Source organism: Myotis myotis, unplaced genomic scaffold (genome assembly GCF_014108235.1).
Source record: "Myotis myotis isolate mMyoMyo1 unplaced genomic scaffold, mMyoMyo1.p scaffold_m19_p_5, whole genome shotgun sequence".
In the NCBI taxonomy this organism is placed as follows: Eukaryota; Metazoa; Chordata; class Mammalia; order Chiroptera; family Vespertilionidae; genus Myotis; species Myotis myotis.
This window is the reverse complement of record NW_023416357.1, coordinates 82,837,750-82,861,909: the sequence shown is the minus strand read 5'-3', so window position 1 is coordinate 82,861,909 and position 24,160 is coordinate 82,837,750. Positions and strand designations below refer to the sequence as shown.

Genomic DNA, 24,160 nt, shown 5'->3' with positions numbered 1-24,160 from the left:
TAGAAAGACTGTGCAAATGGATGTCTGGGCACTCCTTATAATAGAAAAGAATAAAGCAGCAATGAGATCAGGACCCTGAGGCCCTCAGAACTGCAGGTACCTACTTGAGTACTGGTTGTTCAACTCCTCCTTTGATTCAGTGAGCTACCCCAGGATCCCTTCTGTAATTCTCTTTTTTAGCTGATGCTAGATAAAGATGGATTTCTGTCACTGGTACTAAACAACAATCCTGACAGCCAATACAAGAGCCAGCCTGGGGGGTATGGTTTCAAAGAGACTGGTCTAGCATTTCCGCTATTTTACACTTGATCCAACCAACATTTACTGAGTGCTAATCATGTGCCAGGCATAGTTCCAGGTACTAGAAAATACAAAGATGAAAAAGACATGGCCTTTGATCTAAAAAAAAAATTCAGTCTATTACAGTCAGAGGCTTAGAACACTAAGGTAACTGTCTAATATATTAGGAGACAAGATGAAGACTAGTCAGGAATACCTAACATCTGAGAAGAACAAATTTTAAATGCTCCTATTCAGTTAAAATTATATTGTCAAAAGAATCTAAAGACCTAGACATTTTAAGTGACTAACTCAGCACAAGTACAACAGAGGAAAAGGTGGAGTAGGAAAAATATCAATGACACAAAAGCCACAATATGTTACAACTACAACAGCACAGGAATATGACAATCATAACCACTTTAGACCCCAGTCACTGCTGGTGATAAGACAAACACTCACGATTTAGAAATGCATGGGATATCATCTAAAAATCATTAGGCTCCAAAAAATCTGATAGACTGAAAAATCTGATAGACTGAGAGGTAAAGATGATGGAAAGGGAACTTGCTGCTCTGCTGGGTTTTCCAAGATCTGTTTCTAGGATGGACCCTGGAAGAACTGGATATTCATTAAATGGCAGAATATACCAGGTCACAGTCTAAAATGTCTTGCAAAAAGCCACCGGCCTCCATTTGTACTGGACATTAACAGCAGCCAAATAAGAGAAATCCTCTGTCTCACATCTCAGTTCAAATACTCCAATGTCCCTGAAAGACCTGAAGGCCAGGGTCACAGGGTCAGGGGCAGTGAGGAAGGCAACATTTACTTCTGATACTGATAGGTTGTTTCTGACAGGGCAGATAGCAGCAGTTTGTAGATCACCTGTGAAAAAGTCTGGGATGAATAGGCCTTTTCACTGCCTTCTTCTCTCAAGCCTCTTTTGTAGAGGGATGTAGGTAGCAACAAAGGAGAGATTTATCACCAAGAGCCCGTTGGGCAGCTGTTTTCTTGTTGTCCCTTGTTTAACTTCTCTCTCTCGAGAGCAGAGTTATCTACCCAGCTAAGCAGGTGTTTAAGGCAGGTGATTTTGTTTCCATTAATTTTCTTAAGTAATAGTAAACCAGACGAGAGGTTTATCTCATGTACTCATGGGAAACCTTAACCCTGTGCCTGCTAAATCACAAGGTAAATGCTGTGGTAGAAATGTGAACTTCTGCTCCCTGTTGGTTCTAAAATCTTCAAATCTCTAATTTTAATAGAAAGCAAAGCTTCAGAGCCACTGCTCATTCTTACCCCTTGACATTTGAATGTAGTCTTTTTTAATGATGTATTAGATGTAAAGTGAAGTTGGAGGCCTTCAGGAAAAACCAGATAAGAGAAGTATTACTGTTCATTTCAAAGCTCAGATAAACCATCACATTAATGACTATTACATTTTCATGTTCCAAGCTTCTGTGAGGGAGAGATTAACATAAAATATGAAAAAATTGTTTTCATTTTAAAGCCTAAGGCTTCACAAACCTATAAACTTATCCACAAGCTCTGGATGGACTTTCCAAACTTTTCTATGATCTTCTCTATGAGAAGACCCACAGTGTGTGCATTCTGCACTAGACTTGTGTCACTACCTTCAATAGGAATTTTGCTACTCCCATTCATCCTCAGCTGTAGACAGCCACTGGTGGGTTGATGAGAACCACATTTTTATATTTGCTGGACAAAATCCATTTATGCTTTAGTCCTTTTATTACCTTTACTTTTCTCCTACTGTAGAGCCATTATCACAAGGAGCAAACATTCGATGGCACATTTCTTTCTCTTTATCTGTGTAGTCCCTGTAGTGGCTGTAAAGTGAAATACACAGTAGTTAGAGGTCTGTCTTTGTAGGAGGTGACATCTGGTGGCTGGAATTCTCCACTCAGCTCCAGAAGCACTGAAAATTCAGTGGGCTTTAAACTGAATCGGGAGGGGGTGGAAGCAATACTGGAGAGGTAGGTGAGACAGTGGAGGCTCCCAAGAGCTGTTAAGGAAGCCCTTGGACAAAAAGCCCATTTCTGAAAAGATGGCAGCCTTGAAGGCTAGGAGCCACTGTCAGTGAAGCTGCCAGGTGACACCTCGCACTCAATAACCACTAACTTATCTTGAGATTTTTTTTTGCTAAAGAATGGTTAGATTCCAAAATTTCTACATTTATCCTGACAGGACACTTATAACTAGCAGAAAGGAAATTGTTGGAAAGTTCTAAAAGGCCCCAAATACAATTGGATCTATATATAAAGAGGTACACATACATCAGCTTTTTTTAATTGCAAGAAAGCTTTAACTAAGCAATTTGGATTAAATGTTTAATGTTAACAGGAGTAGAGAAATTCACCAATACTGAACAACAACAACAAAAACATCTTAAAAAGCGGTGGATGTAGCCTGGCCAGTGTGGTTTAGTGGTTGAGCATTGACCTATGAACCAGGAGGTCACAGTTCGATTCCCAGTCAGGGCACATGCCTGGGTTTCAGGCTCGATCCTCAGTAGGGGGCATGCAGGAGGCAACTGATAAATGATTCTTTCTCATCGTTGATGTTGCTATCTCTCTCTCCCTCTCCCTTCCTCTCTGGAATCAATAAAAATATATTTAAAAACAAATGATGTATATATTATGGGGTAGTGGAATATCAAATTTATGTTGATATTGTCAAAATTTTCTACAATGAACATGAAATTTCTATAATCATAAAATGTTACATTACTGGTCCTGGCTGGGTGGCTCAGTTGCTTGGAGCATCATCCCGTACACCAAAAGATTGCTGGTTCGATCCCCATTCAGGGCTTGTACAGGAGGCAACCAACTGATTGATATTTCTCTCTCACAACAATGTTTCGCTCTCTCTCCCCCACTCCCCTTCTCTCTAAAAATCAATAAAAAACATACCCTCAGGTGAGGATTAAAATAAACAAACAAATAAATAAATAGTTACATTACTGAAGGACTGGTGTGTGTGTATATATTACTTGGATAACAAAACACTCTATGGGTATGAATCAGACCTGAAAGATCAATTTCAGATTAAACCAGGGTCTATAAGGCACCATTCTGCAGTCAGTTGAGAACAGTTGGTGTCAAATAAGGGAGTATCTGAAGAACAAGTCCCTTTAAAAAATCACATTAGCCCTCCTTTTTAGGGGTGCTTATGTGCAGGGGGAGGAGTGAAACAGGGAGATGGAAAATGATCCAGACAGATGTAGTTGGGAGTTGGTCCCACTTCCCCACTAGGAGCTGCTGGTTTAGAGTATTGAACACTTCAAACAACTAGCTCTAGGGGGCGCTGCCTCATAACACGTGCTGGACAACATCCCCAGGTGGAGAGATCAGAACCGTAGGGCATCATCATGCCTCTCTTTCTCTGTTAGCAGAAGTGCAAACACAGGTCTCACCTGGCCAGTTTCTTCAGCTCATTATTGATGTCATGATTGAAGGGCTGTTCTTTCTGGGCTCGGACTAGAAAATTTCGGGCCTTCTGATACTCAGTCATGAGGAGACAGGCCTGTCAAATGACAGAATTTAAAAGCATAATTAGGAAAGAGCATTTTTTGCATTGCCCAAGTTGAACACCACTGCCACCTTTGTTTAGGCATTTGTTTTCAAGTCCTTGTCCTCCAACTCACCTGCCCACAACGGAAGAGGGCTTTGGCATTCTTTTGGTCAATAATCAGAGCCTGCTCTCCATAGTGCAGGGCCCTGGTGGGATGCTCCAGCTTCAGGTATGTAAAGGAGAGGTTAAGGAGAACAAGAAGCTTGGCGGCTTCCACCAGGTGCTGCTCTTCAGGGGGTGCTGATCGCCGACAGAGAAGTAACAAGGCCTGTGGAGAGGAAAGACAGGTGGTCAAGAGGAGTGACAATATTATATACAGAAAAACCTAAGAATCCACAAAAAAATCCTTTTGAGCTAAAAATTTAGTTCAGCAAAGTTTCAGGATACAAGGTCAATATATGAGTTAGCTATACTTCTATACTCTAACAATAAACAATCCAAAAATGAAATTAAGAAAATAACTCCAGCCCTAGCTGGTTTGGCTCAGTGAACAGAGTGTCTGCCTTCGGACGGAAGGGTCCCGGCTTTGATTTCAGTCAAGGGCACATATCTCGGTTGCAGGCTCGATCTCTGGCCCTGGTTGGGGTGAGTGTGGGAGACAATCAATAAATGTGTCCCTCTCACATCAGTATTTCTCTCTGTCTCTCCTACTCCCTTCCACTCTCTCTAAAAATCAATGGAAAAATATCCTCAGGTGAGGATTAACCAAAAAAAACACACCTCTATTTATAGTATCACGGAAAGAATAAAATAAGTAGCAATAAATTTAAAGTGGAAGACTTGTACAGTGAAAACTACAAAACATTGTTGGAAGAAATTAAACATGACAAATAAATGGAAAGACATCTCATGTTCATGGATTGATGTCTCTCTCTCTCCCTCTATAAAATCAATTTTAAAAAATTAAAATTATGACAATACTGGGAAAGTAGAAGTGAGAACTAAAGCCTTACCTTCTGTAATGAGAAATAAAAAAATGTCTGAAAGAGCAACTAAAGCATGTCATTTATAAATTCAGAATATCATAAAAACAGCAGATATAATTAAAAAGTGACTGCCTCAGGGAATCAGACCCAGGAAATAAGAGAGAAGGAGTGGTCTGTTTTCAAGAGAAAAAATTTTTTCAAGTAAGCAGGCTCTCAAGAAACTTTATGAATAGTATCTATGATTCAACTGTGAGACAAAATCTGTACTATCCAAGTTTAAGAACCAGATTTTGTCAGCATTCCAAAAGACAGGCACATGCATGCTCTCCTCTTTTCTCTCTCTGAAGCATATTCACATAAGCCAAATGTGGCAGATACTGTTAGCTGTGTAACCAATATCTATTCCCCTTCTCTTCTCCTAACCACTTCCATTTCATTCAAAGCAGCAATGTACTAATTTTAAAAGTACATTTCCCAGCTTTCTATACAGCTAAGGGCTGTCCATTTAACATGGCCAATGAAATATAAAGGGAAGTAATATACAAACACACCAGACTCCTCTCCCCTCTCTTCTTTCTGCCCAGGTACTCATGTGATGCTACAAGCTGAATGACCATCTTGGGGAGAAAAACAGGACACATGTAAGGGTGGCTAAGCAGAAAGACAGAAGGAGCCTGGATCCCTCGTGGCTTCATCGAACTGCTCTACAGCATTGGACTGCCACCCTTTTTATGTGAGGAAAAAGTAAATATCTATTTTGCTTAAAGAACAGTTTCTCAGAATTCTGTTGCTTGCAGCTGAGTGCAAATCCTGAATGATTTAGGCTCATATGCAAATGAGATATAAAATCAGAATACCCCTAGATTTTAAACTCTGCCCTGTTTGAGAACTTCAGGCACAGAGTCTGGAACACAGAAAGTGCTCATAATATTTACTGAATGAGTTACAAAGCACAGCGAATTCCTGTCAGCATAACCTACACAAGAAGCTAAATCACAATAAAAAACTTGGCAAGAAGGGAGTCACCTCAGAGAGTTAAATGAATCTCCACTGTCAGATAGGAAACTTCTCAGAGGGGTGGAAAATCAGTTGATAGAAGGCCTAATACAGTACTAAGATGAGAATTTAAAAAAAAAATTTTACTGCCCTAGCTGGTTTTCTCAGTGGTTAAAGTGTCAGCCCGTGGACTGAAGGATCCCAGATTCAATTTGGTCAAAGGCACATACCTCAGTTGCAAGCTCCCTGGCCCTGGTTGGGGTGCATGCAGGAGGCAACCAATTAATGTCTCTCTCTCTCTCATCAATGTTTCTCTGTCTCTCCCTCTCCCTTCCACTCTCTCTTTAAAAAAAAAAAAAAAAAAGGAAAAATATCCTCAAGTGAGGATTAACAATAAATAAATAAATCTATAATAATAAAAGCATATGTAAATTGACCGAATGGCTGAACAGCAGAACGACCATCCAGACGACCTTCCAGAGGAAGCCGGGGTTGTGAGGGCCGAGGCGGCTGGGGCAGCTGGGGCAGCGAGGGCCTACTCTTGCATGAATTTCATGCATCGGGCCTCTAGTCTATAAATATAAAAGCCTAAGCGACCCTTATGACTAGTCAATCGACCAGTCGACCAGTCGCTATGACGCACACTGACGACCAGGGGGCAGACACTCAATGCAGGACCTGCCCCTAGTGGTCAGTGTGCTCCCACAGCCACCCTCCCACAGTGCCTCATCCCCCCCATCCCCTCCCCCCAGCTGGCTGGCCCCGATCAGCCCCAATCGGCCCCAATCGCTGGCCAGGCCTAGGAACCCCACCCGTGCATGAATTTGTGCACTGGGCCTCTAGTAAATAGATAATTAACTTTTTACTGAAATGCATACACACACATAGGTAAGTACAAAAATAAATACAGCTCAATGAATTTTCACAATCTGAACACACCTATGTAGTCAGCATTTAGTAGCAGACACAGAACACCAGGCTTCCCCCAAATACCTTGTCCCCTCTCCCAGCTATCTAGTATGAGAAGGTTAATGAGATTTACTGACATTTTTCTTAAAGAGACAACATCTATGTCTTTTAAACAAGAAAAATTTCAGGATCTAAACACATTTCTTAAGCATTCTTACCCGTTTATATCTGACTTTGGCATCATAGAAACGATTTTGGCGGAAAAGGTAGTTGCCAAACTCCCGTTCAGTAACTGCCACTTTTAGGACTTTCTGAAGTGGAAATTGATCTTGTTGCTCCTGAGGACCAAAGATAAGGACACCCAATAAGAAAACTGAAAGCTACGATGCCACAATGTCAGTATAATTACACCTGTTCCATTTTTCTTCTTCAGATTATGGACTTTTGTTTATTGCCGTATGTGTGCCAAGCATTGGGCTAGGTGCCTCTGCCCAGGTCATCTGTGTGAATTCCAATAGAAGCCACAGCAGTTCGGTGTTGTCATCGCCTCCACTTCACAGCTAGAGCCAAAAGGAGACCTTCTATAGTCCTCCCAGAGATATTCCCTAAAGCAGCGGTTTTCATGGAATTAGAAACTGATGGAACTTGTCAAGCACAGAAATCAGAACTACTTATCAACCAAAATTTAACAGGTCTTGGTCTGCCCATGGCCACACTGGTCTTTATAGCCACAATGTGCTACCTTGGGTACATATCAAAATCATCCATAGCACCTCTTTTTAAAGGCAGATGTCTTGTCCCCCCGACCCAGAGATTCTAAATCAGTATACTAGAAGTGGGACCCAGGCATCTGCAAGAACCTGTTATGTGTAAAGATGAAAAAGGGTAAGATTCCTCACTTGGGGTGCTGACAGTTTAGCTGGGGAGACATCGGACACAGATGTAAATCTAGGGTGGACATCTAAGATCACATATACAGTCAGTGTGAGATAGAATGACAAAGTGTGCCTCTAACTACTAAGGAGATTTAAAGCCCTAGCTTTATAGGAAGGGTTAAGTAAAGGCAACAAAGAAATGGCAACACTTAAATTATGAGAACAGAAGCCACATGTCCCACGTTTCCTGGGATTATCCCATTTACACCTGATGTCCTGGTATCACTCTCAAGTGTCCTGGCCTGGACAACAAATTAGATGCTCACACTACTTATGAACTACCAAGGCTTCACTTGCTGGAATCCAACCTTAATGTAGAGAAGCAAATGCCCACTATCTTGCAGAGAGAAGTAGGCAAAGGTGACTGACTGAAAAATCAACTCAAACTGCTGGTCCATAACAAACCCTCAGCTTGGCCTTGGCCTAGCACCGTGACCCACACCTAAGGGCCAACATTAAGGCAGAGTAGGAAGTGGGGGAACACTGCCGCCGCCACCACCCAGGAGCCTCAGGGGTGGAACCTGGGCCAGAGGAGCATCAGCATGGCATGATAATTACCAAAAACACAAACCCAACCCTCTCTCTATGAAGTGCTGACATTTGGACTCCAGAACTTACGGCGGTCAGGGCACAAAACTTGTCTGATTCAGCAGAATCCAGGAAGTCAATTAGCTCAATCTCAAATAAGACAGTAGAGTTGGGGGGGATCAAGGGCGGGCAGCCCAGTGTTCCGTAGGCATAGGGCGGTTTGAATAGAAACCTGGCCAGCTCTCCCCTCCGCATGGTCAGAAGGCCCAGCTCCATGCCCCAAAGGGTAATATCTGGAAAAAGGGACAAAGAACTTGGTTGAAGTTCTCCCAGTACCCTGTTCCAGTGCTATCAATTTCTTTTCCTCCTTACGTCCAAATCTCTTTCTGCACTGTGGCCCCAATTCACTTTTCAGCCTATTCCCTTCCAACTCTAACTTCTTTAGGCTCTGCAGCATTCTGGCCCCTACATCTTGGTTCACACAGTCCTTTCTTCTTGTAACATCTTCCTCCCCATGCCCAGCGTCTGGCCTGATTGAAATCTTATTCAACCTTCAGGGCTCATTTCCAATGCTGCCTCTTCGAGGACACCCTCCCTGATCTTCCCAGCTGGAGCTAACGATGCCTTCATTAAGGGCTCCTGCAGCAGTGGGTATCCCTCCCAGGAACTTAAACGATTCTACCAGGTTAGCTGTCTGAACACGAGTCAAGCTCCACCACCACACCGGCTCCCACGTTCTAATCACCTGGGTACATCCTCTCTTTTCAGCGTGCATTGTGGGTAGTAAGCATTCAACAGATGTTTAAACAAACAAGAACACAATGCCTAATGGTTAGGTCAGGATGCAAAGATAACCTTGCCAGGCAGGACATTTCCCTAATACATTTCCCTGTACCCAGGTCTCAAGGGGAAACGTAGGCGAGAGCTAGCTGGTTTAGCAAAAACCCAGCCTCAAAAAACCGACCCAAAGAACCTGTGCCCGGGACAGTTTCCCAGGCCTAGCGCGGTCCCTCATCAATCCCCCCGAAACACTCCTTCTTTTCCAGCTCCTACTGTGAACTTACCCACTCCCAGCTTCATGAGTCGGGGCGTTTTCCTAAAGCAATTCGAATCAAAAGGCTTGTCCATGTGCTCCAGGTATCCAGAATATTTCACTAGGACAGAGGGCACAGACACAGAAACATGGACCAATGCCCTCACCTCCGTAACATCACGTCTCTTTAATTATCACACAAAAACAACAGAATTAGGCCCTGACTGGTTTGGCTCAGTGGGTAGAGCGTCGGCCTGCGGACTCAAGGGTCCCAGGTTCGATTCCGGTCAAGGGCATGTACCCTGGTTGCGGGCACATCCCCAGTGGGGGGGGGGGGGTGTGCAGGAGGCAGGACAGATGTTTCTAGCTCTCTATCCTTTACCCTTCCTCTTTGTAAAAAATCAATAAAATATATTTTAAAAAAACAGAATTAGATGCCCCTCAACTGGCCCGTACCCTGATGGGAACACATCTTTGCTTCGTCTGGATACCTGCCTTGGGCTTCGAGGGTCAGAAACGTGGCTGGGGGGCCTCGAAGTGCCCCTTGTTCACAATGGCGTCATGCCAAGGGGACACGGGTTCCCTCGCTTCCTCTTGAAAATTCGTATTCTAGCCCTGACCGGTTTGGCTCAGTGGATAGAGCGTCAGCCTGCGGACTCAAGGGTCCCGGGTTCGATTCCGGTCAAGGGCATGTACCTTGGTTGCGGGCACATCCCCAGTGGGGGGTGTGCAGGAGGCAGCTGATCGATGTTTCTAACTCTCTACCCCTCTCCCTTCCTCTTTGTAAAAGATCAATAAGGTATATTTTAAAAATAATCTAATTCTAACAAAGCATGTTCTACCCAGTCCAAGTGCCTCCCCTCCCCGCAAGATAAGTGCCCGGAAGCCGCCAGTCCCCCCGCCGGCTGCCCAGGACAGATGGCGGCCCGCGGGCGAGGGCGGGCCTACCTAGCACCGAGGCGTCCGGCACCACCAGCTCGCCAGCGCCCTCGCGGATGACGTCCTTGAGCACGCCCTGGTCCCCGGAGATGTCCAGCATCCACTGGCTCAGCCTCTGGTAAGGGGACTTGCGGGGAGGAAACACAGCCTCAGAGCCCCCACACTGACCCTGGCTCCGTCGCCCCCACCCTGACTCGCCCGCGCGGGGCCCTCACCTGGCCGGGGGCGCCCTCCGCTCGCATGGCGCCCGCAGTCCGGGTGTCCCCCACCATGTCCACGTGACCTTCCCGAGGCACCTGCCCCGCGCCCCGCGACTCCAGGGAACTCCCGAAGGCTGCAGCCCAGCCGCCCTTTATGCCCTGCCGCCTGCCCCTGGCCCGGGCATTCCTTTCAGGGGCCGCGCTGAGGAGCTCAGGGCCTCACACCAACTGCAGCCAACGGCTCTCGGCTGTCGGGCCAGGGAGGGCGTGGCCGGGCACGTGACCAGTTGTGCAGCACGTGGCACAGCACGTGAGGGGGAGGGGCCGCAGTGGGGTCACGTGGCCGGAGCACGCTGGTGAGCACAAGGCCCCAGAATTTCCACCTTCCTTCTTTCTCGTTTGTTTTTCCGAGAAATTCAGGCCGGGACAGGGCTTTAGAGTCAAACTGCCCAGTTCCTGAGAAGACAAGCGGATGCCCCTCACTTTTCCATCAGCAAATCTACAAAATCCGTGCTGCGCTTGCGCTCTCCGGGGGCAAAGGGAGAACAGACCTGGGTCCCAGCTGGGCCCTCCGCTCGTGTCTCCTCCTGCGCTTCAGTTACCCGCTCCCTCCTGCCTCGGTCCTGCCTCGAATATGGGATCATCTCCTCCTTACCTGCAGGAAAATCTCCTACCATCAAAGGAACACGCCTCCTTTTGTCCCACGTCGGCCTCCGGCTGCTCTTCCCAGAAAAACTTCTCAAAAGAGTGGCTGCAAAGGCCTTTTTAACTTCTCCGTCTCTACCTCCTCACCCCCATTTTCTGTTAACCCACCTTTCCCTGCTCCGTTACGGAAGACTGAAATCCATCAGGCACCTCTTGTCCGCCTTTGATGAAGCTGACCTCTCTGACCTTTAAACACTTTCTTCTGGCATCAATGTCCGCTGTCCATCATTGTCATAACAGGTGGCCGCAAACCTCGCTGTTTAAGCAACGCCTGTGTATCCTCTCATTTCCGTGGGCGAGAGGCCTGACATCGCTGGGTTCAAATCCAGGCATCAGCGGAGGGAAGCTCTGGGGAAGAATCCACCTCAGAGCTCCTGCAGGTTGTTGGCCAACGGAGATCCCTGAAGCCTGAGCCTGAGGCCCCGCGTCCTGCTGGCTGCCAGCCCGGAGGCGCCCTCAGCTCTTGGAGGCCTCTCTCCATCCTCCCATAGGGGCCCCAGCACCCAGAGTCCGCGATAGGGTGCTGCGTCCTTAGGTTTGCGGTCCTCTTGCTTCCTCTCCTGCAGCATCTCTGACTCCAGCAGAGGAAGTTGTCTGCGGTTACGGGGTTATGGGATTAAATCGGACCACCTGCATAATTCAGGTTTATGACCGTGATGACATCTTCAAAGTCCCTTTTGCCTTTTACGGTAACATATTCCCAGCGGTCCAGGAATTTGGGCCTGGATATCTTTGGGTGTGTGTGGGGGAGGGGGAGGCATTCTAGCTCCCACAGTTTCCAATCACCACGCTCTCCTGATGGTCCTCTCACCTCCTGGCTGTCCCCTCTCAGTCATCCTCCACGTCCTGACCTCTAAAGGTTAGCAACCTCAGGGCTGTCCTTGGCTCCCTGCCCTTCTCTGTTTTCAATCCCTAAGAGATCCCAACCATTTGTTTAAATACTCAAGGCCCAGTGCACGAAATCCATGCATGGGTAGGGTTCCCAGTGGCTGCCAGCTGCTGGCTGCCAGCCGGGGCCTCCCTTCCCCCAGCTGCCTGCCACCACCGCCAGCCGGCCCCGCCCCTGGTCAAACTCCCGGTCGAACTCCCAGTCAAACTCCCGGTCAAGGGACAATTTGCATACTAGGCTTTTATTATATAGGATGTGCTATAAACAGGTGGCATATACCTGGCTAGCTTAGAGCCTCCCAAGTGCCACTGTTCCAGGTGCCTGTATCCAACTGCCTTTTCCAATGGTTCTCAAAAGTAGCATTGGTGCTTGTTACAAATGCAAATTCTTGGGCCCATCCATGTACTCCTGAGTCAGAAACTCTGCAGCCGGGGCTAGACATTTGCCTGTGGACCAGTTGGGCTACTCAATTCCTCCACCTGGATGCCCTCAGGCTTCTGACCCTGGATCCCCCTTGTCTTTTGTTTACATAATTCTTCTCCGTATCAGTCATTCGGCTTCATCAGCCATCCACCCAAGTGCTCACACTACTGTGATCCATTATGTACACAGCAGCCAGAATGATATTTTAAAAATATAAATGAGATGATATTCCCTTGCCTTAAAACCAATTTCTTCAATAGCCCCCACTGCCCTTGAAATGAAATCCAAACCTTTGCCCTAGTCTACACAGCCCTCCTTGCCAACCCTCTGGCCTCATCTTCTGATATTTCCTCTCCCTTACTATGTTCCAGCTACCCAGGTATCCTCTCTCAGTGCTTTCCAGCCTTGGGGCCTTTGCACTTGCTGACCCAGTGCCTGGTTACCCGCCTGAATCCTTTCAGGTGGCCAGCTGCTGTGTATCCTTCTGGACTCAGCTCAACCATCCCTCCTCAAAGACATTGCCCTGCCCCTTGCTCAAGTGCACCTCATACAACCTGTCACCCCATCCTCCTTTTCCACCACAGTGCTCACTTCCTGCATAGCATTTAAAACTATTATATTAACTTGTTTATTTATGATCTTATACCACTCCTACCTCCATACATCATAAACCCCAAAATTATAGAAACCTTGTCTGCCTTGTTCTTTAATATATACCTAACTAGAGGCCCAGTGCACGCACAAAATTTGTGCAGGGGGGGAGGGGTCCCCTCAGCCCAGCCTGCACCCTCTCCAATTTGGGACCCCTCAGGGGATGTCCGACTGCCAGTTTAGGCCCTAAACTGGCAGTCGGACATCCCTCTCACAATCCTGGACTGCTGGCTCCTAATCGCTCACCTGCCTGCCTGGTTGCCCCTAACTGCTCCCCCTGCTGGCCTGGTCACCCCTAACTGCCCCCTTCTGCTGGCCTGGTCGCCCCTAACTGCCCCCCTTGCTGGCCTAGTCTCCCCCAATTGCCCCCCTTGCTGGCCTAGTCACTCCCAGCTGCCTCCCTTGCAGGCCAGGTCACCCCTCACAGCCCCTCTGCCAGCCTGGTCACCCCACGCATCCTGCTTGTTCAGTCGTTTGGTCGTCCCTCACTAACCCCCCTGCTGGCCTGGTCATAGGCAGCCATCTTGTGAGGGCGTGAGGGTCAATTTGCATATTACCACTTTATTTATAGGATACCCAGCTCAATGCTTGATACATAGCAGGTTCTCAATAAATATTTCTTGAATTAACAAATAAAATTAGCTTTCTATTTGTCTATACCAGACCTTAGTCTTGCTTGACACTGGGGTGGAGACCACTCCTGGTGGCAGACGTGGGTGCTTAGGTCTGTGGGAGTTGTGGCCTGATGTTCTAGAGCTCTTTCTTTCTCTCTCTCTCTCTTTCTACCTTTATAGAGCTGCTGTTCTAGAGTTTTCTCTCTCGCTCTCTCTTCAAATGAGTTGGTTTAATTCCAGGTGGTACAGAATTTGGGATAGAACAAAGACCAAAGAACACACTTTGGCAGGGTTCTGGGCTGGGTTTACTCTGACCTCACAGCTAAGTTGAAATGACTGAGTGAAAAGAACTAAAGAGATGAGTCACTGTATGATTATTATTATTATTTATAAAAGTTAATTCTTAAATATACCATAGGTTCCAAGACAAAACTTCATTCTAGCTCTAGTTGGCAACAGATGGTATGACAGGGAATCCAGAAGTTAAAACAGGAATGGAATTAAGGATCACCAATGCCCCAGGCACAGCTCACTATTTGCCAGATTTGTTTATTCCACCTGTGACCAGGGGGCCCTTCCCCAGAGCCTTTGCTTTAGCTCCTCGAGTTTCTTCTGCTCCTCTTTTTGCTTTTGCTTGAATGCCTTACCCGCCTCACCCATCTCCTTGGCCTGCTTCCTCAGCTGCTTCAGGGGCTTCTTCTTGCCACCTTCAAGGCAAGACATGGCGCCTGCCACCGCTCCCCCAGACCCTGCCGCCGGGAGCTCTAGCGCTCCTGTTTCTTAACACTCCTGGAAGCCTCTCCACCCTATCCTTTCCAACCAGTAATTCCCACCACACCCCTGGGGTATGTATAGTATCTTATGACCTGCGTATCACATATCCAGCACACATAGTATATTATTAACTGTATAACAAAATGTCACTGAACTTCTAAACCTTTGAAAGACTTCATATAAAAAAGTTCTTAATGCATGTTGAATAAAGAAGTTAGGCACAGAAGAGCACATACTATATGATTCTGTTCATTTGAAATTCAAAACTGGGCCACGTGAATCTGCAGTGATATGAGTCATGTGAGCAGCTATTCTTGTTAGACATTCTGACTAGGGGGCGGCACGTGGGAGGTACTGGAAATGTTCTGTATCTTGATCTGGAGAGTGAGTGTATATTAAGTTTACTTTAAGTGTGTGGTTAAGATTTGTGCCCTTTTTAGAAGATATACCCCAATTAAAAAATCTAAATAAGTAAATAAAAATATCTTTAAAAGAGAGAGAGAGATTCAGAAAGATTGTGTTGAAGCACAAATCTGTCCCGTTGGGGTCTGTAAGGTGTGAATGGGTACCCAGTCTCTCTGTCTGTACCCCTTCCCCTTGCCTGGCCAAAGCAAGCACCTGAATGTTACAGTTATCAGAGCCGGCCCAGCAAAGGCCGCCTCCCCAGTCCCGTGATGTGGCCCAGTTTCCACCTGATTCTGGGTGACCTTGAGGACATGGGGGTGTTGCTGGGAAAGAGGAGGAGGAAAGGGGTAGTGACAAGGTGGTGGAGCAAGCATCCAGCTGCAATCTTCAGGTCTCTGCTCCTGCTATTCTATCCTGGGGAGAAGAGGCCAAGCCAATCAGGTCAGCGATGCTGGTTTGAGGCCCTGGTGGGAGGCTCAGTGGATTCTAAGAAGCCAGGTAGTTTCATGGGGGGGCTCTTCTTGGTCTGCTTCTAGCTCAGTGCTTCTGTCTTTCAGAGCCAATCAGTTTTCAAGGAGGAACAGGGTGGGAGATGAAGATACAGCTTTCCTAAGTCCCAGACTCTCCAGAACATTGTTGTTCTAAAACAACTCTGCTTTAGGGTGATCTGGGAGTGTCTAATGTAAATGTAAATTTCTGGGTCTCACTGGAGATGTGGGAAGGGTGACTCAAGAATCTCTATTATAACGATGATTCCACCATTGCTCGCCAATTTGAACACTTATCTAGACGGTGGGAAGCACCTTTGCTTGTTTTTGCTGTCCAGTTCCAGGTCGGGACACGTGCCGAGGCTGGAGCTCGCATTATTTGTGTCATCTAAATGATGCTGCAGATGGCCCCTTCCATGTTTACCTCCAAATCTGAGTTTAAATAAGTTAGAATCGTCTATCTCAAAGTACACCCCCCACCCCCCAATTTAAGCCCTTTGTTTTAAAGACGAAAAACAGCCCAAGATTATAGAGGGTCAGGACTGGAATCCAGGACTGGAGTCTGTAAGGCCTCTAATTTCCCGAGGCCCTTTTCCAGGGAATTGTGGGCAGAGGGAGTGGAGGGAGCCCGCTCAGAAAGGCCCCTGTGCGACAGCCCGCAGGGTGGATGGCGAGGCTGGTGAGCATGACGGAGCTGGAGGACCGCCTGCAGTGCCCCATCTGCCTCGAGGTCTTCAAGGAGCCCCTGATGCTGCAGTGCGGCCACTCCTACTGCAAAGGCTGCCTGCTGTCCCTCTTCTGCCACCTGGACTCCGAGCTGCGTTGCCCTGTGTGCCGGCAGGAGGTGGACGGCAGCCGCTCCCCGCCTAACCTCTCCCTGACACGGGTGATCGAAGCCCTGGGACTCCCGCGGGACCCGGAGCCCAAGGTCTGCGCGCACCACCGGAACCCGCTCAGCCTCTTCTGCGAGAAGGACCAGGAGCTCATCTGCGGCCTCTGCGGCCTGCTGGGCTCCCACCAGCACCACCGGGTCACGCCGGTCTCCACCGTCTACAGCCGCATGAAGGTGGGCCCGGAGGCTGCTGGGGGGATGAGGGGGCGGCAGCCAGGTCACCCGGGGGCGCCCACAGAACCCAGCCTCGGCGCTCTCTGGCGCCATCGCCCGGCGCAGAAGGGTCCTGGGACAGCGAGTTCTCTCCAGCCCTGTCCTGGAGCAGAACTCGGGGCATTCATTCCGTCTCTCACGTTCTGAGCAGGTGCTGGGGATTAAAGTGGTTCTAAAGCAGGAGCGCCCCTGCGTCACGTGCCAGCCCATCTCGGCTTTGTTTGTCTTTGTAGCTCTGGTTGGTTTCTTGAACGCTCCTGGGACTGCACTCTCAGGCACATGAGGACAGGGACTCTGTTTTGTTCCCTGGGGTATTTTTGTGCCTGGAGCCGTGCCTGGCTTAGTAAACGTTCAAAATGTATTTGTGGAATCAACGGATTCCTGTCCTCCTGACCTTTGCCTCAGGTCTAGCAGATCATTATTTAACATAATAATAATAATAGCAACAACAACAATAGTGATACCATCTTAGGTTAATATGTTGATCTAAGGTTGTGAAGGATTGTTAGGTTTTGCAAATGAGGAAACAGGCTCAGACAAGGTCACACAGCTTGGCTGGCAGAGCTAGGACTCAAACCAAGGCCAGTTTTCTTCGCACTGCCAACAGATCAAGAAAGGGCAGGAAGGGCACTTGGAAGTGAATTATTATAGGGTTCGTGGCCTGGTATTGGAGGGGAAGTGGGCATAAACTCGAGGAATGACAAAAAAAAAGTGAGGTGGTCAGGAAAAGAAAGAACATGGAGATCTGCAGGCAGGCGGCTAAGTGCTCTGGGCAGCATCTCTTTGCTCCTTCAACCCTGGGAGACAAGTAGGAAACATGCAGGGCCAGCCAGGTCATCCGCCAGCCCCGCCTCCCCACAGGCATTTACTGGGCATCTAGTCTGTGCTAGGTGATGTGCTAGTGCCCGTCATACAGCACGCTGCCCTGCGGGAGTTCACAGTCTGGATGTCTGGTGTGTCAGGGGCTGCCGTCAAAGTTAAATAGTCTCCAGGTGAGACTTCCTGGAACATGGCTCCTGCATGGTCTCAGGTGGGCAGGGAAGGCTTCCTGGAGGAAGTAGACTACTGAACCAAGACTTGAATCACAAGGAGGACTAGATAAGAAAAGAAGGGGAGGAAAAGCATTCCACGTGTAATGACAGCACATGCAAAGGCCCAGGAGGCAAACGGCATGGCACATTTGAGGATTTATAAGTCATTGCATTAAGCCCAAGGGAGACCGAGATGGGAGCCAGATGGGACAGGTCATGGAAAGACCTGTGTGACATGTGTTGAGATTTGTAGTTTGTTCAGAGAACCATGGTGGTGTGGTTTGGGCACTGGAAGTTTTTAAGCAGAGTTGTGATGGAGTCCTAACCCTTTGCCAAAGGGGTAAGTTGGAGAGTGAGGCTGGGGATAAGAGATTGGGAGTCAGAGTCTGCAGAGTGATAAGGGAAGACACTGATGATGCTCCAAGGAGCACCAGGGTTTAAGGTTTGGGGAGGGCGAGAACCCCGAGGAAGGGGACAGAAAGCATCAACAGAGGAAGCAGGGACACTGGTTGCATATGGCTTCCTGGAAATCAGAGGAACAGAGCATTTTAACCAGAACAAGATCACTTGTGTGAAATGTCTGCTGAGGATTCAAAAGAGTGTCAGCTTTAACAGTAAGAATTGGTTACCTTGGCAAGAGTAGTTTTGGGGAAGTGTGGAAGGAGGACATCCAATTAGAAGGTTCCCACAGAGAAGTAATATAATGAAATGGAACCCATGTTTTATTAGCAGATGGCTGCCCAGGAGAGAAGGAAACACTTGGGAACTTGCTCATCATTTCTGGCAAAGAGTCAGGGCCCAGCTTGGGTCCTGGTTTTGGATGTGGTTTTTTTTGTAATCCCAAGATTCTTCTGTGTGATGTGACTCAACTATGTTTCTTTATCAGATCCCTGTTATGCTTTCCTGTTTTCTCCTATTGATTGAGATCTTGAGATACTTTATTTTCACAATTGTGTTTCCCCTCACTGTGGCCCAGTTGCTGAGAAAGAACTAGTCCCATCTCTCTCTGCCTCATGAGGGTTACCACTGGAATGCCCTTTCTTGGGTTGCTGCCTCCCTATTCAGAGCAAGGTCTCTGTATCCATTTATTCTTTACCCAGCTCCCTTTCTGAAAGGCTCTTGTGGGCGACTTCTCCGTGGGAACTTTCTAAGCGAGAGTCAGTACACGCCATGGGCATAAACCCACAGGGCCCTAGTCAAGTAGTGCAGCCTGGATGGTGGTCTAGGTGGTCCTGCTTGGACTCCTAAGGATAGATCAGATTTGGGGCCAGAGCATCCCAGGAGAAGTGAGTTTATTTCACCCTTGGGAGCCCCTAAATCTAGGCTCAGATCAAGCCTGCCAGGGATGGATTCAGATCTTTATTAGGTATTGGGGACTTACCAGGTATAACCTGGGCCACCACATGCACTACTGGCCTCACTTGGGGACAGCCCTTTTGTAATGAGTCTTGATCAAATGCCCACTGATTCTGCACCTCCTGGTGACTGGAGAGTTTACCTGGTGGGTACCCTACAGGTGGCATTCCATGCAGGGAGTATTGGCTTGAAACTGGCAATCACCTCTCTTGGATGTTGTGTGGTGACTTCCAGGTGGCTGTAACACGTTTAGCATCTCTCTCCATGTCTTGGAGAGGGATGACTTAGAGTTCCTCTGCTGTCTGGGCAGTTCCTGCCATCTGTATGGAACATTCTTGAATAATCGTAATTATTTTGAGGTCAAGGGCACCTGGGGTAGCTCTGGTGCCTAAATGGTTGCACTGGGAGTGCTAGTGGCCATTGGGATGCTCCCTAGAAGTGTGAGGCCCAGGGCTGGCCCCAAGGAGCTAAGAGCCTAAAGGGGTCAGCCACTCACGGGGGCCATGGCACATTTCCTCCAGGAGGAGCTTGCAACCCTCATCTCTGACCTGAAGCAGGAGCAGAAGAAGGTGGATGAGCATATCGGCAAGCTGGTGAACAATAGGACCCGGATTGTTGTGAGTGCCCTTTCCCTCTGCCCCTACGCTGGGACCAGCCACCTTCCCTTTCCTACAGAGCCCAGTTCTCATTTGTCCTTTACAGGAATCCATGCCTTCCATATAAAGCCAGCATTCAAAGCATTCCAGGGCAGGGTGGGGAAGGTGCAAATCTCAGGGGACTTCAACCCAGTTGTCAGGACTGCTTCTAAGTTGGCTTGTATTCCTGGAGTCCTTGGGACTGAGATAAGCCAGAAGCTAAGTCCCAGAGGTAAACACCCAAAGTGTGGGCATGACGCCCCAGCCCCTGCCTCTCGTGTCTGCTTGACCTTGACAGTCTGTGTGGTGCCTCCTCAGTACCTTGCAGCACAGGCATGGAAAGGCCTGAAGCTCCCCTTAGCTGTCTGATTTTCCTCAGTGAGAGGCACACTGGGGCTGGGAGGTGCGGAGCCCAGGCCCTGCAGGCAATTGTGAAACAGCAGTGGTATCCCCCGAGTATCTCTCACTTTTGAGAAGGAGGCAGCATCACCCCGATCAATGGAGATAAACTCGAGGTCACACGGGAATCCTGGCTATGTCACTCCAAATCCTGCTCTCCTCGGGCTTTTCAGACTTTTTTTCAGTTTTAAAACCCTGTGAAAAAGCAAAATCTTACTTGCACACATAATAGTTAAGACGGTGAAAGCAGAGCCACTGCTTTGAAATGGGAACTGGGGACCCTGCCTCTGCCCTGCCACTGTTACCCACTCCCATGGTCCCCATGGGGCCTCCAGGCACAGTGTGAAGGTGTGGGCAGGATTCAGCCCTGGGACTTGGGTACCAGCCATGACAGGCCCTCCCTGTTCTAGAATGAATCCGATGTCTTCAGCTGGGTGATCCGCCGTGAGTTCCAGGAGTTGCACCACCTAGTGGACGAGGAGAAGGCCCGCTGCCTGGAAGGGGTGGAAGGTCACACCCGTGGCCTCGTGGCCTCCCTGGACATGCAGCTGGAGCAGGCCCACAGCACACGGGAGCGGCTGGTCCAAGCCAAGTGTGTGCTGGAGCAGTTTGGTAATGAGAATCACCATGAGTTCATCCGGGTGAGTGGCTAAAGCCCCCAGGGCTTCAAAAGCCTCCCCTTCTTAAGTAAGGGCTTTTGCATAGCCTCTGCCATGCCCTAACCCACCTCTCTCTTGTCTTCCAGAAGTACCACTCCATAGCCTCCAGGTAATAACTTTGGGAAGATGCTCTCAGCAGGGGTCTAGTGGCTGCGGGCACAGGCATCACTTCTCTATGAGTTCCTCCCCTCAGTTTCACCAGTGCCTCAGGAGCAGCTGGCCTCATCTGGCTCTCTCCTGGGGCCAGGAAAAGCAGAGATGAAGTTAGGTGTCTGCCTTCAGGGGTTTTGCAGACTGGTGGGAGGTGGCCAGTGAACTGTCGTTACATGTGGTGGATACCTAGAACAATAGAAGCTACAGAAATACACAGAGGAGAAGGTGACGGTGGAGGGAGATGGGCAAAGACAGTGTATGGGTCGGGTAGCTGACAGGGGAGAGGACAGGAGTTTACCGTGCAAGCCAAGCCATACTGCTTGAAGGGGCAAAGTAGTACGTGGACTTGGGAGCATTATGAGAAGTTCAGTATTGCTGGGCTGTGAATTATGCACAGATTGACACGGGAAATAAGGTGGGAGAATGGTCAGAATGAGGGGCCTTGACATTTGCACTCTGGCTTGTGGAAAGGGATTGGATCCATGTCTAGTCGCAACAAGTGAATAGTCCATGCAGTTTCTGAGCCTTTCTCGTACCCCATTTATGAGTCTCTTCGTTTTCTCAAATTTTCTTTTTTTTTCAACATTTATTGATTGATTTTTAGAGAGACAGAAGAAGTGGGGTGGGAGAGAGGAACATCGGTTTGTTGTTCTACTTATTTATGCATTCATTGGTTGCTTCTTGGTGTGCCCTGACCAGGGATTGAACCTGTAACCTTGGCATATTGGGACGATGTTCAACCAACTGAGCTTCCTGGCCAGGGCCTCAGATTTTCTTTAGTTTCTGGGACAATTTGATTGGGAGCATTGGTTTAAATGAATGGACAGCGAATCTGATTGACTCTGTATCAGGGTCATCCATTACAGAGAAGTGGTCCTGAAATGTTAGGATGCACCAGAATCACTTGGAGGGCTCATTAACACACCATCACTGGGCCCCAGTATTCAGTTTCTGATTCAGCAGGTCTGGGGTGCTACCCAAGAAAATTTGCATTTCTAACAAGCTTCCAGGTGATGCTACTGGTCTAGGACCTGCACTTTGAGGACCACTGATGTAGAGTATTTCCCCTTCCACGAAGGAGGCGGGTCCTCGGAGAAGGAGGTGGAGGGGAGGAAATGATGGGCATCCTGAGTGCACAGCCTGCTGAACTGTCTTGGACTTGCCTGTGGGTAGGTGCATGCTACGCAGCTCTGCCAACACTGCACCCTGTTGCTTCCAGGGCAGAGCTCCAGCCGGCCCGACCTTTGGAAAGCACGTTCAACCCCATCTCCTTCAAACCAGGCCTCCACCAGGCTGACATCAAGCTGACTGTGTGGAAAAGGCTCTTCCGCAAGGTTCTGCCAGGTGTGGCGCCATCCCATCCTCATTTCTGAGGGCTGCTGGTATAAAGTACAGAGAGCTGGGAGGCCTGCATGGGCTCGTGGGGAGAGAACGGGAATGGGGTTCCACCACACAGCTTGGGTCAAACTCAGCTCCATCTCCTACTAACTGGGCAAGTTGTATAATTTCTGAGTCTCTGTTTCCTCACCTGTAAAGGGCTATTAACCCCCACCTTGCTAGGCTGATATTTATAAATGTGTGTGTGTGTATGTGTATGTGTATGTGTGTATGTGTGTGTGTGCGTGCGTGTGTATGTGTGTGCATGTGCATGTGTTTGTGTGTGTATGTGTGTGTGTAGTTTAGTGCTTAATAAATGTAGCTGTTACTTTGTCAAAAAATACTCAGACATTTCATTAACGTTTTCATTACTGGCACATAAAGGCGATCAATCAATAGACTGATTTCATCCAACAAAGACATACAGGGTTTATATAATAGAAAAGGGGGGGAGAGAAAAAAAACCATGTTCTTTGAACTCTGAATGTTGTTTGCACATTTTTGGTGTAAACTGATTAGCTGGCAGCTAGCAAAGAGGTCAGTTGTGAGTTTGTCCTTGAATAGGCTGCTTAGGGTATCAAAGAAACCAAGTGCAGTTGTTAAGGATTCTCCAGAAAACCTGGGGAGTTTAGCTGTGGACCACACATGACAGGCTGTCTTCCAGGTCCTTCCATCAGCACCTCCACCGTAAGCAGGCCTGTACCATGTCCCTTACAAGAAGGCCTTGGCTCACAGCTGTTTATTTTTCCTACCCTGCAGGCATCATTCATTCATTCAGCCAATATCCTAAGAGTGCCTACTCTGTGCCTGGTCCCTTCTAGGCCAGTGCAGTTCCTCTTTTGAGGAGCTAGGGCCTCCAATCAACCTTCCTTGGGGCAGGGTCTGCTGCCTTTTGAAAACTGCCTTCTCTGATTTTTCCTAGCCCCGGAGTCTCTCAAGCTGGATCCCACCACAGCCCACCCACTCCTGGAACTCTCCAAGGGCAACACAGTGGTGCAGTGTGGGCTCCTGGCCCAGCGGTGCGCCAGCCAGCCTGAGCGCTTTGACTACAGCACTTGTGTCCTGGCCAGCAGGGGCTTCTCCTGTGGCCGCCACTATTGGGAGGTGGTGGTTGGCATCAAGAGCGACTGGCGCCTGGGCGTCATCAAGGGCACAGCCAGTCGCAAGGGCAAGCTGAGCAAGTCCCCAGAGCATGGCATGTGGCTCATTGGCTTGAAGGAGGGCCGGGTGTATGAGGCTTTTGGCTGCCCGAGGGTGCCCCTGCCCGTGGCCGGACACCCCCACCGCATTGGCGTCTATTTGCATTATGAGCAGGGAGAGCTCACCTTCTTCGATGCTGACCGCCCAGATGACCTGCGACCACTCTACACATTCCAGGCTGACTTCCAGGGCAAGCTCTACCCCATCCTGGACACATGCTGGCATGAAAGGGGCAGCAACTCACTGCCCATGGTGCTGCCCCCGCCCAGCGGGCCCAGTCATCTCAGCTCTCCACAGCCCACCAAGCTGTAGGGGTGCTCATGGGGCTGCCTGCTCACAGGCCATCCCATCTGGGCATGGGGACTCCAGGGATTCTGTTGGGTCCAGAAAACAGCGGTTACATCTTTACTGTTTGGAAGGTCTTCATGCCTCTGTGACCCTGGAAACATTCAGTGATACGGAGAAAAGGACCACAGTTCCCCACCAGCCAACAGCGTGTTTATTTACCTATTAGATTATTAACCTGCTCCTTAACCAGCAGAACTGGGCCTTGGGTTTCCCTTGGTCCCTCCTACCATGCTTGTTGCTTACTCCTTCAACTGAGGGTGGAAACATTCCCATGCATAATTTTTCATTATCATTGTGAACTTAAAATAACTTCCAAGACAATAAATTTGACATTATTTATTTCTCTTTATTTAAAAAAATTATTTTTTAGCCCTAACCGGTTTGGCTCAGTGGATAGAGCGTCAGCCTGCGGACTCAAGGGTCCCAGGTTCGATTCTGGTCAAGGGCATGTACCTTGGTTGCAGGCACATCCCCAGTAGGGGGTGTGCAGGAGACAGCTGATCGATGTTTCTCTCACATCGATATTTCTAACTCTCTATCCCTCTCCCTTCCTCTCTGTAAAAAATCAATAAAATATATATTTTTTAAAAATAAAAATAAATAATTATTTTT

The 24,160-nt window shown here is 48.3% G+C and overlaps 2 protein-coding genes and 1 pseudogene across 3 annotated transcripts; 1 reads left to right on the top strand and 2 right to left on the bottom strand.

Annotated features, from left to right (window-relative positions):
* Window positions 1-2,035: 2,035 nt before the first annotated feature.
* Window positions 2,036-10,408, bottom strand: FKBP6 (FKBP prolyl isomerase family member 6 (inactive)). The gene is made up of 8 exons (XM_036309996.1): window positions 10,352-10,408; window positions 10,146-10,263; window positions 9,229-9,318; window positions 8,255-8,457; window positions 6,920-7,039; window positions 3,944-4,138; window positions 3,713-3,822; window positions 2,036-2,126 (listed from the first exon to the last, which is right to left on the bottom strand). The coding sequence occupies exons 1-8, from the start codon at window positions 10,406-10,408 to the stop codon at window positions 2,036-2,038; spliced, it is 984 nt and encodes a 327-aa protein (XP_036165889.1).
* Window positions 10,409-14,150: 3,742 nt separating this feature from the next.
* On the bottom strand, window positions 14,151-14,341 carry LOC118656337 (annotated as a pseudogene).
* Window positions 14,342-15,952: 1,611 nt separating this feature from the next.
* On the top strand, window positions 15,953-23,512 carry TRIM50 (tripartite motif containing 50). Of its 2 annotated transcripts, none has more exons than XM_036310306.1 (6): window positions 15,953-16,351; window positions 19,299-19,394; window positions 20,222-20,452; window positions 20,560-20,579; window positions 21,843-21,967; window positions 22,923-23,512. In XM_036310306.1, the coding sequence occupies exons 1-6, from the start codon at window positions 15,953-15,955 to the stop codon at window positions 23,510-23,512; spliced, it is 1,461 nt and encodes a 486-aa protein (XP_036166199.1). The 2 variants fall into 2 exon arrangements, with proteins under 2 accessions (XP_036166199.1, XP_036166198.1); XM_036310305.1 differs by having other exon boundaries at window positions 20,557-20,579.
* Window positions 23,513-24,160: the final 648 nt, after the last annotated feature.

What these genes read in the sequence shown, in the direction of transcription:
- TRIM50 (XM_036310305.1), top strand. Translation starts at nt 15,953, where the DNA reads ATGGCGAGGCTGGTGAGCATGACGGAGCTGGAGGACCGCCTGCAGTGC. An exon ending in CCGTCTACAGCCGCATGAAG is followed by an intron (nt 16,352 to 19,298) that starts GTGGGCCCGGAG and finishes CATTTCCTCCAG; the next exon opens with GAGGAGCTTGCAACCCTCAT. An exon ending in ATCACCATGAGTTCATCCGG is followed by an intron (nt 20,453 to 20,556) that starts GTGAGTGGCTAA and finishes CTTGTCTTCCAG; the next exon opens with AAGTACCACTCCATAGCCTC.
- FKBP6 (XM_036309996.1), bottom strand. Translation starts at nt 10,408, where the DNA reads ATGGTGGGGGACACCCGGACTGCGGGCGCCATGCGAGCGGAGGGCGCC. An exon ending in CGGAGGGCGCCCCCGGCCAG is followed by an intron (nt 10,264 to 10,351) that starts GTGAGGGCCCCG and finishes CCTCCCCGCAAG; the next exon opens with TCCCCTTACCAGAGGCTGAG. An exon ending in ACTCATGAAGCTGGGAGTGG is followed by an intron (nt 8,458 to 9,228) that starts GTAAGTTCACAG and finishes CCCTTTTTCCAG; the next exon opens with ATATTACCCTTTGGGGCATG.